Source organism: Trachurus japonicus, chromosome 1, assembly GCF_045865225.1.
Source record: "Trachurus japonicus isolate A0001 chromosome 1, Traja_1.0".
Classification (NCBI taxonomy): Eukaryota; Metazoa; Chordata; class Actinopteri; order Carangiformes; family Carangidae; genus Trachurus; species Trachurus japonicus.
The window spans coordinates 2103710-2117000 of NC_140907.1; the positions used below are offsets into that span (position 1 = coordinate 2103710).

General features: G+C 45.2%; 1 protein-coding gene across 4 annotated transcripts; it reads left to right on the top strand.

The window, feature by feature from the left end:
• The first annotated feature begins 2568 nt into the window (after nt 1-2568).
• Nucleotides 2569-12549, top strand: LOC146991096 (zinc finger protein Aiolos-like). 4 transcript variants are annotated; one of them, XM_085773962.1, is made up of 8 exons: nt 2569-2869; nt 3738-3805; nt 4116-4226; nt 6051-6473; nt 7631-7798; nt 8174-8290; nt 9237-9347; nt 11337-12549. In XM_085773962.1, exons 2-8 carry the CDS (start codon nt 3754-3756, stop codon nt 11975-11977), a joined length of 1623 nt encoding a protein of 540 aa, XP_085630088.1. In that variant the 5' UTR covers nt 2569-2869; nt 3738-3753; the 3' UTR covers nt 11978-12549. The 4 variants fall into 4 exon arrangements, with proteins under 4 accessions (XP_085630088.1, XP_085630002.1, XP_085630186.1 ...); XM_085773876.1 differs by having other exon boundaries at nt 2572-2869; nt 9234-9347; XM_085774060.1 differs by having other exon boundaries at nt 2591-2869; nt 6051-6395.
• Nucleotides 12550-13291: the final 742 nt, after the last annotated feature.

Here is a 13291-nt window from a genome sequence, read left to right on the forward strand (position 1 = left end):
CTTGGACTTTATACTGGTACGTAGACACGCCTCTTTCTACAGTGAGAGAGGAGCTGAAAGGCACAGCGGAGGAAAGCCAGGCTAAAGCTCTCTCTCCCTCTGTCTCCCTCTTTCTATCTCTCTGCTACTCAGACACACAAGCTTATACACACTCTCTCCCTCACTTGTCCTCTCTCTCTCAATCCTGAGTGCACCGGGAGAAGGAACAGCTGAATTACCCTCTCTCACACAGAATACATTTAGTTTTCTCCCCCACCCAATCATTATTCTTCTGTCAGTCATGTCCTACTTACTTCATGTTAGCAGCACTCACATGTGTGATGTGGACTGATAAAACATTTTGGTTTATAGGAAAGTAGAAAGCAGAAAACACATTGATCCACTTTAATCAACCCCAAATGCCCCCCCCCAACACACACACACACACACACACACACACACACACACACACACACAAACTCACGCATGCACCCAACCCCCCCATTATATCAGCCCCCAGATCTCTTTTTCTCTCTTTCTCTCTTGCAACTAACTGGAGTGGGCAGCTATAAAAGGCAAATGGACAGCCCCCCCCCCCCCCACCCCACCCCACCCCACCCCACCCCTCCACTGCTGCCCTGCCCCCAGTGGTCCTAAAAAAGCCTCCCACCAGTGGAATTGCAGTGATAAGTTTTAATAACGCTGCAAGCCCAGACAGTCTCCTGTACATGTGTGTTTGTGATCATGATCATGACAAAGTCTTTAAATCAGTGTGTTGCTGTTCTCTTGTTGCTGTGTGTGCAGATTTGCCCTCCACTCAGCTTTTAAGGTTTTTGAATCATGGCTTTTATTGGTCGACATCTCTCTCTCTCTCTCTCTCTCTCTCTTTTTTTTTTTCCCTTTGCCTCCATTTTGCCATGGAAACCCAGCATGTATTGTAATGCCTTTGTGAGTGTTCTTTCTTGTAGCTTTTTTCTCCAGGCTGGTGGCTGGTTGCCATAGGCGGGCCATGGGCAGCAGCCAAGCCTTACAAGGCAGCACACCACCCAGGTGGGTGCTGCTGGAGCGAACGTTGTTAGTTAAAACGACACCCAGATTCCTCTCCCCGTCCCCGCAGGGCAGACCATCAGAAACGTCTGGAGGTACTGTACCTGTGGCTGGGATTCTATCTCTCTCTCTACAAATGTCCGTTCGTTGGAGTCTGGTCCTCTGACAAACGACGAGGCAGACTTTATTTCAAAAAATAACATCTGGTCATTTTCAAGTCAATACCTTGAATGACAGGCACCAGAAAAAAACAGTTGTTTGTCAGTGGAGCTGCTTATGAAAGGGCCAGCAGTTTCATTATGTGTCATTTATGAGGTGTTTGACTGTCTGTGTGTGTGTTTTGGGGAGGGGGGCCCTGGGATACAGGGTAGTTACTAAGAGATAAACAGGGTCAGTAATGCTGTGCGTGCTTTAGATGTTGGCTGCATGCACTAATGAGCTGTAGGTGAGCGTGTGTCAGCTGTTTCATATTTCTCTAAACTGCTCATGGAAAGCTGAAGCATTACTTTTGGAGCATTTTCTGCTTCTATTTGAAACAAAAAAAATATAATTAGAATGATGGTCCCCGGTCAGAGGCAAAGCAGGGACACTTCACGGTGCAAAGAACCACTTGCTCACATGAAGCATATGGACATCAAAACAGGTTTATCTTACTGTAGTCATTTCTACGGAACAAGAATGTGTGCCGTGTTCCTCCTTATGTGTTCCCAGTGGCGCTGCTGGGGGACAGTGCACTGTCCTTGTTCTGTGTTAAAATGTCTCAAATCTCAAAGTTTACAGTAGCTACAGTCTGAACTGAGCAAATCAACGTTTCTTCGACAGTTGTGTTTTTCACTAACATGTTCCCTCCTTGTTTTCCATGGACTCAACTGCAGTGGAAGAACAATAAAACTCCGGAGGAAATCTGGTGCTGTGCTGAGACTGTAACTTTGGAAGATACCCACTTGATTTGCGTGAGTCAGACAGCTGAGGCCTGGTATTAGCTTTGGCTGAACTCTAAGCCACATTTTGCCAAGAACAAGGGCTGCAGACTTGGTTCCCCATCATTTACACCATGAAACAAGATGAAATCTCTTCACGACCAGTATGAACAGATGATTACAGCAAGCGCAAACCTGTTTCAGTCTTCATACCTGAGTTTAAAGGCAGACATGAGAAATTGTGACCTCATCTTGTAAGAACTTACCCACCAGGGTGCGTCATCATACATGGTAGCACATAGTCGTAAAAATGAATCCCTTAAAGTTTAAGATGTCACTGTATCTGTAGTAAATATATTCCATACTTTACATCATGATGCAGTTTAATTCATATTAAGTGCAGTCACACTCAGCAGTATTAAGTGTTAGATGTCATCAAAAACCCACCCAAGTCAACAAATGTGTTTGATGAGCTGCGATGCAAGTGTGAAAGGGTTTTTCAATGTTGCACAATTTGAAAAGTACATAGCCATAGTTTGACCACAAGATGGAGTAATAGCTCCTTGAAAGTGAAACAAGTCAGGAAGCATGTGAGCTGCATGAGCTGCCATCAAACCATCATAATCAGATCTTTGTTTCACTCACAAACTGTGCCCGACTCTACAGGTTTAGGTTCAGCAAAGGAAGGTTTACACTGTAGATCATGAAAATAGAAAGGAGTAATCCAGCTCAGCAGCGTGGCTTCTCTGTCCTGTGAACATGTTTTGGTCTTTGTTGCTCAACACCTCAGAATGAGTTCCTGTTTCTTTAAGGGATCTCCAAGTGACGTTGCATATATTCCATATTCAGAGAAAGTCCAGTGGCGGAGCGTGGAATCTCCTACTGCTAGAGCGCTTCTCCTCCGGGTGCTGAACAACAAGCAGGTGAGACAATTTCATCACTACTTGAACTGACTTTTAACTTCCAGCAAAAACTAACAGCAAACAACAGGAGCTGTTCTGAGGTGAAAACGTTCACTTCTTAGTTTCTTTTTAACTCTGGGAGTCAGTTTGTTCATGTTGGTTTTGTTCATGTGTAATGTTTATTTTGTCATCACTGAATGTAACATAAGTGTTTACTCTTCTCTAAGTGATGAAAAGTGAATTACTTTAGTTTTTAGTTGGTATTGTAGCTACACTTGCAATAGATATTTTAACAGTGTTCAAACTTTGGTAAAGTTTTGTCAGATTAATGATAAAACGATCCAGAGCTTTGAAATCAACTGTTAAAAAGTTTGTAGTTGTGTCATTTATGTCCTGATTCATTTTCAAACTGCGGCTTCAACTATTGGAGTCACACTGGCTGTTGGTGTGGAAAGCGTTCGCGCTCACTCCTATGTACAAGACCTGGCAGGAAATACATGTGCAGTGAACATCATCTTCTTTCTCATCAGGCTAAATGTAGTGACAGGGTCGAGCAATCAACCGTGAGCCTTTACCCACTTTTTTTTTTTTTTCTTGTGAACTTCTTTTCATGCTCTCCAAACCAACAGGAACAGCGAGATGCAAGTGCTACTTCTATTTTTTCACATGCTTTGTAGAAATAGTAAGAGAGGCTTTTAATAGTGAGAAGAGCTAGAGCAGCTACACTAACCTCAGCGTATCAAACAAAAATGTCACATCATGTTGTATTAACTAGCCACATTTTTCACAGTGTTGAAATGCTTTATGAACATTGTGGGATTTAGAGAAACACCATGAGAGGGAGTCCATCTTGACCTGGTTATCAGATATTTTTCATTTCTGTCCACAGAGCTTTTTTTTTCATCATGAACACAGACGAACATCCTGAGTTTACGTCCCAGGAGGGAGACGGGATGGGTGAGTGTCTGACTCCTTGTTGGTAGCACGAGAGCGTACGTGATCAAGCTGCACACTTTCCTCCACAGCTGCCACCATCCTGCCTGAGCTCACATGACTGTAGCGTATTGAAAGCTGAAGGCGTATATGTGGAGGAATTTGTGCAGGCTACAGTTGACAGCAGGCTAGACGTCTCAGTGGCGGTGTTCCTGCACGTTCTATAGTGGAGTATTGAAATCCTTCCTACGATCAAACTGAGAACTGTTGCGTGTTGGTTTGAAGTTCTCTTGGCGCCACAAAAACCATTAACAAGTGTGTGTCACTTTTTCAGATGTTTGCAGTGATGCTGCAGATGTAAAGTCTCAGGAAGAGGCAGACGAGAAGGAGGATGGCTCAATCAGCGAGAATGGAATGCAGTGTGCTGAAGGTGTTACAGATCCACGTATGTACACACACACACACACACACACACACACACACACACACACACACACACACATGCACTGACATCTTTCCATCACGCTTTGCATTTTAGCGATGGCGTTCAAACGCTTCAGCGTCGGCAATAATTAGGACAAAAGTGTGAAGGACGCTGCTACAGAACCTGAGATGTTCACTACAGCAAATGTTAACTAGTAAAACAAGAAAGGTTTTAGTGTGTTTCTGTGTTACATGTCAAAGGTTTGATTTTTTTTCAGGTGAAAAGAATAGAGCAGTATGAACTGGATGGACGGTAGCTTTTACAGTAGTTAGAGCTGTTTCATCCTGTGAATTAGATGGAATGCATTGACTCTAGTTGCTCTGAGGTCATGGTGGATGCTGCTGTTTATGTCTGATCATCACATTGTTTCTCTCAGTGCAAAGTCATTTGCAAATATTTCTCAGTATTCGATATAATCAGCTGTCTTCAGTGTTTGGGTGGTTTGGGCGCCTCATGCCTATGCCAGGCTTTGGCTCCCCACTGCAGTGTCACGCACCATATGATAAAACCTCTATCTTGATTGACAGATGTAATGGGCATGCCCTCATAGAAGATCTGCAGTATAACCTCACATCAAGCGGGATGATATTGCACATTTCTAAACTGTGACTAAATTGTTTCATACCTGGTATCTGAAGAGTGAAAATTATTTCACTCAGCCTTGTGGGCTTTGTCATGTACCAAAGAGAAAAAAAAAGGCGGTTTTACAGAGAGCCCTCCTATTTATTTCTGACTGCCACACATCTGCCCCGCTGGGTGCACTTCCTAAAGCCCTGCTCTGCGTCTGATGCACAGCCTGCGGTTCACTGCTCTGAGACACTGGACTCTATATCGGGCCTCTCGGAGCTGTGTGTGCAAAGTTTCCATAGCACCTCTGAGCGCTCTCCACAATACCAGGCGCTGCTCTTCAGCTCATCATCAGCCACCGCCAACCACACTGTGGTTTCTGGATGGAACTGAGTACGCTCTGGGGGGGTCGGTTGAGACGAAGCAGGGGTACTAGGTGAGAGGACCTGCAAACCAATAGTCGGGACGCTTCATGTCAGAACTGATGTGGTGTTGAGAAATAGAAAGATAGGTGGATCCTGGATGGTGCGTATGGTACAGACTCATGGCTCAGAAATATACAACAAGAAAAACTCACGCACAGGACAAATAATCTCAGAGTGTTTCTCTGCTGATGAAGATCAGTCTCTGATGGAAGTGATAAACAATCAGTCTGACATCTCTTTTTAAAAGCAGATGAGGAATTGGGGTTGTGTGTCTGAGACGCCTGCTGTGTCTCTCTCTCTCTGCCCTGGTTCTAGTTTCTGTGTATTCAGAGGAAATGCCTTCCCCTTATCTCAAGCACACATCTTCTGAATCTCTTTGTGACACTATGCATTGGCCCAAATTAAGCTACCCACACTTTGGAGATGTACTAGTTCTAATAGCAAACTATCAACTATAAATACAAATGTAGAAGTGAAGATTGTTTGTCTCTAACCTTTTGACTTGTCGGGCTTATTAAGCACCTTATTTGGAAGTAAGAGCATCATGGCAAGTCACATTTTATTTATTCAGCCCAAATCACTCATTTTCTTCAAGGTACTGTATATAATAATCTCAACTGCATTACAACACAGTGCTGCTAAAACAGAGGAGAAACTCCTTCAAAACCTGATAAACTGATCTTTACTCCATATGTCTTGTCTGTAAATGACTGTTTCTGACCAGTTTCACTCACTTAATGTGTGTGTAAGTCTAACAGATCCTTTACTTCTCTTTTGCATCCTCCTTGCTTAGGTGTGATAAAAATTGAGGCAGAGGAAATGGAAGATAATGAGCAGTTCCCCAAGGCTGAAAAAGAAAGAGATACTGTAACAAAAGAGGAAGCAGAAGGAGGCAGCGAGGACGGGATGGAGGAAGGATTCGACGGGGAGAGGACAGAGGAGGAGGACGAGGACGAGGAGAGGGACGGGGAAGGGGATGAAGAGGGAGATACCCTGAATGAGCCACAGGACCTGTCGCTGGTGGACTACTCTCGTTACGACGGCGCGGCCCTGCCAGACGCCCACGCAGCCGCAGCGGCGGCAGCTGCAGAGGGGGCGTGTGTGCCTGGAGCCATGACGCCCCGCATCCAGACAACAGGCAAGCTCAACTGTGACATCTGTGGCCTGTCCTGCGTCAGCATCAACGTGCTGCTGGTGCACAAGCGCAGCCACACGGGTAAAGACAGGAACACAGCCCAAACACCTGACCTCAAACACAAACCTTGTGCAATCATCACACTGTTGATAGTATTTGGCGATAGCGCTTTGTGCTTTAATGACAGGGTCAAGATGTTGGATTGAGTAACTTTGTGATCGCGAACACGCGAGTCTGCATCACACATGACGCAGGTCTCCTAACGAGCAGGAGGTTGTGAAATCTCCTCTATTGTCGTTCAGATATGAAACACATCAAATAACTTGTGATTGAACAGATATGTAAATTCACCATAGGACTTCTGTGGCCATTATATTGACACAAATTAAGCGATTCATATCTCACTCATTTCTATGGTTCGGTCTTACCTATTCAAATGTAGAGCGTGGAGCTGCTGGGTGACTGTGGAAGTCAAGTGAATCTCTCATATGTTATAGTGAAGCGCACAGACAATGAGATTTAATGCATCCCATGCAGATGCAGCACATGTTGTAGACACCATGTACACAGATATAATATGAACAGATAATGTAGTGCATTCAAAGAATAAAGGTCACACACAGTGTGACTAACAAAGTAACAGAGCAGAGTTCAGCAAGTGAAGATTTTTAGATTGTATCACTTGCTACAATAACCATGATCATTAACACGGCAGTGTGAGTGCATTATTGACTTTTAAGGCTCACCTGCTCTGTCATGTTGAATCAATATAACGGGCTGTGGTTATTGGTTTGGTAGTAAAATATATGTTTTCATTGCTCCATAGCTTCGTTTTGCTGAAGTGGAGTAGTGAATTGTACAATATGAAACCTGTGAGGCTGTGTTTTCAACATGGGAAGTCAACTCAAGACGTTTGGTTTTTGTGTGGTTGGAGTTGTGAGAACATTGTTTCTTACAATTACAGTGGATGTTGCCTTGTTCCCTTTTTAAAGATGGTGAATGATTGTATGTTTTTTTACAATTCACTTTATGCTGGGAACAGGAACAAGAAAAGAGCTGATGATTAAAGTCAAGTATCAGAGCTGTGATGTCCACTGACTCCATCATCTCAGTAGATTTGCAACAACAGATCATTTAAAAGGGCAAATGCCATGTTGAAATGTGAGGTGTGAACGAATGTTTTCATGGTGTGTGTGTGTGTGTGTGTGTGTGTGTGTGTGTGTTTTTCTCTCTCTTAGGTGAGAGGCCATTCCACTGCACTCAGTGTGGGGCCTCCTTCACCCAGAAGGGAAACCTGCTTCGCCACATCAAACTGCACTCCGGGGAGAAGCCTTTCAAATGCCCCATGTGCAGCTACGCCTGCCGTCGACGCGACGCTCTGAGCGGGCACCTGCGCACCCACTCTGGTATCAGCCAGCCACACACACTCCCAGTCACTCACACATGAGGCTGATACTGTATGCACCTGTGTACATTATCGCGTTGGTTTGTTCCTCGCTCCTTTTGAATCTGTGAACACATGAGAGCTGCTGAGCCGGCATGGCTTTTCCAGTAACACCCTGCCATGCACTTACGACATCTTACTCATTCACCCCTGGAAACTTACTCATTGACTTTCAGTTCACGTGTTTTTTACCTGCAGACTCTCTGCACAGTCTCTCTTGATATGCACATCATCAGTTTTGTATGAAACCGTCATGTAGTCATGAAATAATACCTGCTGTGCCATCGAGATGTTGTCGACGTTTCAAGTCTTGATTAACTGAAACTCCTGTTTACAGTAGAGAAGCCGTTCAAATGCAACCACTGCAGTCGCAGCTACAAGCAGCGCAGCTCCCTGGAGGAGCACAGAGAGAGATGCCATGTGTACATTCAGAGCAAAGGTCCCACTGAGAGAGGTGAGCCACCGTCACACACACACCTTTTCTTTGTTTATTTCTTTCCTAAATCTGCTGGAAGTTGTGAATTTCCCTCGGGATGAATTACAGTATCTATTTATCTATACATCTACTCCACCTGCTCTCACTGTCACTCTCTGACATACATGAAACACAAACATTTTCAGAAACCAAGAGACAGTCCACCTGCACAGATACAGCTGTTAAGACAAGCAGACCGCTGCACAGTCTATATAAACACATGTATGCATATGCAGCAGCAGGTGCACAACTAACGCTGCAGTCGCTAACAGATCCTGTGTTTATAGCCTCATTAAATTAATGAGCTTATGGACGTTAACCCCATCATTACAGATAAATAGGTTATGGCTGCTGTGGTGTGGAGTCGCAGCACTGTGAAGACCACGTCTCATGTCTGTAGCAGCAAAAGGGGAAACCAAGTATGTAGGGCAAATGGTTCAGCCCAGCCACCCGGCGCACATGCACACACAAGCACACACAAACACACACACAAGCCTAAAGGTGGTGCCTGTACTTATTGGCAGGCCAGTTGCACGGTTGCATGACACAGACAATGCTGCGCTTCTGTGGTCACCGAATGTCGTAAGTTTATGCCTGATAGTACCGAAGTGGTGAGGAAGTACATCCTCATCCTGTGGTCTCCTCTCCTACACTAGTCAAGTAAAAAAGCACCAGGAAGTGAGGTCAAAGGAGCTTCTGATCTCAAATTAATATCTCGTTCCTCCCAGTGTGTCTCTGCCTCGAGCAGCCGGGGTGTTTTGCAAGAGGTTTTTTTTTCTTCTCCACATTTCAAACCCCGGCGGCTGCGACAGGTGGACAGCTGCCGCTCAGCGCGCTCGCTCCACTCATGATAACCTCCTGATTGAGAAGAGGTCTGCATTTCCTTTGTGCGCTAAACTCTCTCACTCTTGTTGCTGTTGAGCAGAGGACAGCCACACATCTCGGACTCAGATGGGCACCGAGCGCGCTCTGCTGCTCGACAGGCTCGCCAGCAACGTAGCCAAACGGAAGAGTTCAATGCCACAGAAGTTCACTGGTAAGAGCAGCTACACTCACATCAAACACACACAGACACACTGACCTGAGGACAGTCACAGAGAGTTGTGTTGTAATTTTAAAGCAGCTTACAGCCTGATTTTGCCTGTACAGTATGTTTGTTTGTTTTTTGTTTTTTTTTGTACTTATCTCAGTATTAGCATTAGACACCTGACATCCATGTCTTTGATAAGCTGCTGTCTTTTTGAAATGTACAAATGTGCTTTTTGTTGGCGTGTGTGCTTCACAAAACAGAAAATTCATGTTTTGCAAACTGTTTCAAGTTGTCTGTCTGAGCTACTTGTTGTGTGTTTGTCTCTGCTGGCATCCGTCTCTTGTCAAACAGGGGCTGAGGGCAGACCACCTGCCTCACACCTGCACACACCACAGAGTGGTCTCCACTGTCCTATATTCTGTGGCAGAGTTATGTCATAGGTGGGTATTGACAAACACGCATGGTTAGCTAAATGGATACGTGAAAAAAAAAAGACAAACACACACTTGAAACCTCTCAGTTTAATTACTCACTCGTTACTCACTCCCTCACTGTATGTTGTGATTCAACCTCAGATAAATGATCACAAGATATCAGTTTCAGTAAATGGCTGACAGGGCACGCCGATTTCCCAAACTTTATGGGCGTTCACACACACAACACCATGATTTTCAAAAGTTGGCTCTCGTCTTTCTGGTTAAGCCCAAACTATCACTGGGTTGTAGTTTCGCAACCAAGCCTTACGCTGCCTGCAAATATGGGTGTATAGGCAAAAACCCCTCCTACGTCAGGTTAACAATTGAAGTAAGATCTTTCAATATGACAACCACAGGGGGAAAAGAAGTAATTTCTGCAACCGCAGAGAGAGACAGAGAGAGAGAGAGAAAGAAAGAGAGAGAGAGACAGAGAGAGAGAGAGAAAGAAAGAGAGAGAGAGAGAGAGAGAGAGAAAGAAAGAGAGAGACAGAGAGAGAGAGAGAAAGAAAGAGAGAGACAGAGAGAGAACGGGCGGGAGAAAGAAACGTGAGCAGGTGGTGCCTGTCTGTCTATACGTCTTTGTGCAGCTGCACTGAGGCCTTCGTCTGCATCGTGTGCTTCCTCTCAGCCTTCTGTCCTCCAAGTTCAGCTGCTGCCTCAGGAAGTTCTGATGCTTTTCAGCTTCTTTGTCCTGTCAACCTGGGGCGCTCCAGTTAATAGAGTAAGGTTTCCTTTTTTTGCTGCCCTGGTGGGTGCACATTTTCCACTTTGACCATAAGAAACCTTTAAAGGTTTGTAAGAGTTTTTTTTTCCCATTTTTAAAGCAATAGTTCAACATTTTGGCAAATTCTATTCCTATTGCCATAACACCTATAGTCTCAGGAGTAGGTTCATTACCTTTAATTGTCAGTGCAAGCTGTTTTGAGATCAGTGGGGCAGAGACGTGAGCTGCTCAGCTAAAGCAATGGAGGTGCATGGTACTTTCGCCTCCAACAACTCCAAAACACTCTCGTGGACAAATTGTGACCTGCACATTCACCACGCTATGAAATAATAAAGTATAATTATGTAACATTACGTCACATGAAGCAAATACTTGCGTTTTTTAAGTCTAGAATGTGGTTCCAGCTATGCATTTGCCTCAAAAACAACTCTGTCTCGTAATGTTACATTATTATTTCATAGCATGGTGGATGTGCAGGTCATGAGAGTTTTGGAGTTGTTGGATTGTTTATTTGATGAGTTATGAGGTAAAGGTGAAAGTACCGCTCGCCCCTGCGTTAGCTGAGCAGCTCACGTCTCCGCCCCGCTGATCTAAAAACAGCTTGCACCGACAATTAAAGGTAATGAACCTACTCCTAAGACTAAAGGGATTGACAATTGGTGAATTTGTCAAAATATCGAACTATCCCTTTAAGCAATAAATGCTGTAACTGTGCTGTTCCTGTGGCCAAGCTGTTGAAACGTCCTCCTGCTGGGCGGCTCCTCAGTGCTGTCTCTTCTCATGTCACCGGTCTAGGAGACAACGGTGTCTGCCTGGACCTGAGCTTCAACAGGGACCTGGTCCATCGAAACGATGTCAAAGACCCTCCCTCGGGCTCCCCGGGTCCTGACAGCCACCACCAGCAGCAGTCCATCCTCACAGGCCCAGAGAGCGACCCGGCCCCCTCCCACAGGCCCTACCCCATCCCGTTAAGTCGCAGCGACATCAACCCCATGGGCCTCACCAACGGCCACAAGATGGGCATGTCCCTGCTGGGCCTCCCCCACGCCGCCCAGCCACCGCTCGGCATGGACTCGTTCCACACCGACAACTCCCCCATGTCCCACCCCATCATGTACAGCTTAGGGCACCTGCTGGGGGGGCTCAACCACCCCAACGGTGTCCCTCACCCACACGCCCAGCCCATCCCCTTGTCGCCGCTGGAGGCTTTACGAGTGGTGCGGCCCGACGGGGAGGCCGGGGCGCTGCCCGGGGCCGTGTACCCCTGCAGCCACTGCAGGGTGATTTTTCTGGACTACGTCATGTTCACCATCCACATGGGTTGCCACGGCTTCCGAGACCCGCTCGAGTGCAACGTGTGCGGCCACCGTAGCCGGGACCGATACGAGTTCTCTTCCCACATAGCCCGAGGCGAGCACCGCCTAGAATTGAAGTAGCTTTCATTGATGCTGATGTTCATGCTTACACACACACACACACACACACACACACATTATGTTCACAACTCTGTATGAGCATGCACACACAGCTTTACTCATATAAGTAGCTGGTCGTATCAGAAATGAAAGCATAAAGTAGCAGCTATCTCTCTCTGTCTTTTATGTGTGTGTGCGTGTGTGTGCGTGTGTGTGTGTGTGTGTGTGTGTGTGTGTGTGTGTGTGCGTGCATGCATGCGTGTGTGTGTGTGTGTGTGTGTGAGAGAGACCGAGAGAGTGGGGGGGGGGGGGGCTTAAGAGAGTCGTTATAGGAGTGTAACGGTGTCTCTGTCTGTACATCATCTGAAAAGATGTCCTGTAAAGTGTATATGTGGGAGTAATTCTACTTCCTTTTCTTACATACATTTGTGCTTAACAATCCCCGCTGAAGCCGCTGTTTATATTATATAGCAATATACCAAATATTCATCTAAATGTTCACCAGATGTATGCATTTACTGTACATGTGCTGATGGTTTTCCTGTTGTCTATGTAAAGGTGTAAAAATAAAAGAGAACCTCTTTTTTCCTTCATCACACATAGACCTGCACCATGTTGAGAGAAGTGTCTCTGAGAAACACTTGCCAATTCAAGACTGCAAAAAAAAAAATCCTATTATCTAGAAGGTCACATGTCTCCTTTAAGGCTGTGGTTTTGAGCACGCAGTTTCAGCTTCAAAGGACACTTTGCTCTACACCATGTTGGTTTCTCACTCCTGAATATTCTACGCATTTAGCAGTCCCACTCGTCAGAAATGGTTCACAGCTCTGCAGAGACATTTTTGTCACACTAGATAAAGGTTCTAAATTTATAGGCACTTATAAAGTTCAAACCTACAGTATGTCTAAGAAGGGCAGAGTTAATGAGGATATAAATGAAACAGATTAGATGAGTATGTTTCTGTCAATCACCTAAAAAAGTATGTGACAGCAGCTTGATGCTGTTGTTACATTAAATCATGAGCTACAAGTACCCTGCATTAACTAAGTATTGATATGCTATGAAATGGGGTAAAATGTCAAATGGAACTTGCATCCATCATGGGACTACTTCCTAATTTAATAACAGGATTTAGATCTCACTGTTTCTCCCCACAAGCTGAGGAAATGCATGTAAAATATTCATAGATGTCTATGTCTGCAAGCATCCACCTGCTGGAAGATAATGGTATTGCATGATGGTAAAGTCAGGATGTGTTTTCCTTGTGCATTGTCGTCTCAGAACAGTGGGGCCCAGAGCAGAGCGGCGTCTCGGACCCATTCGGGGAAGAGGAAC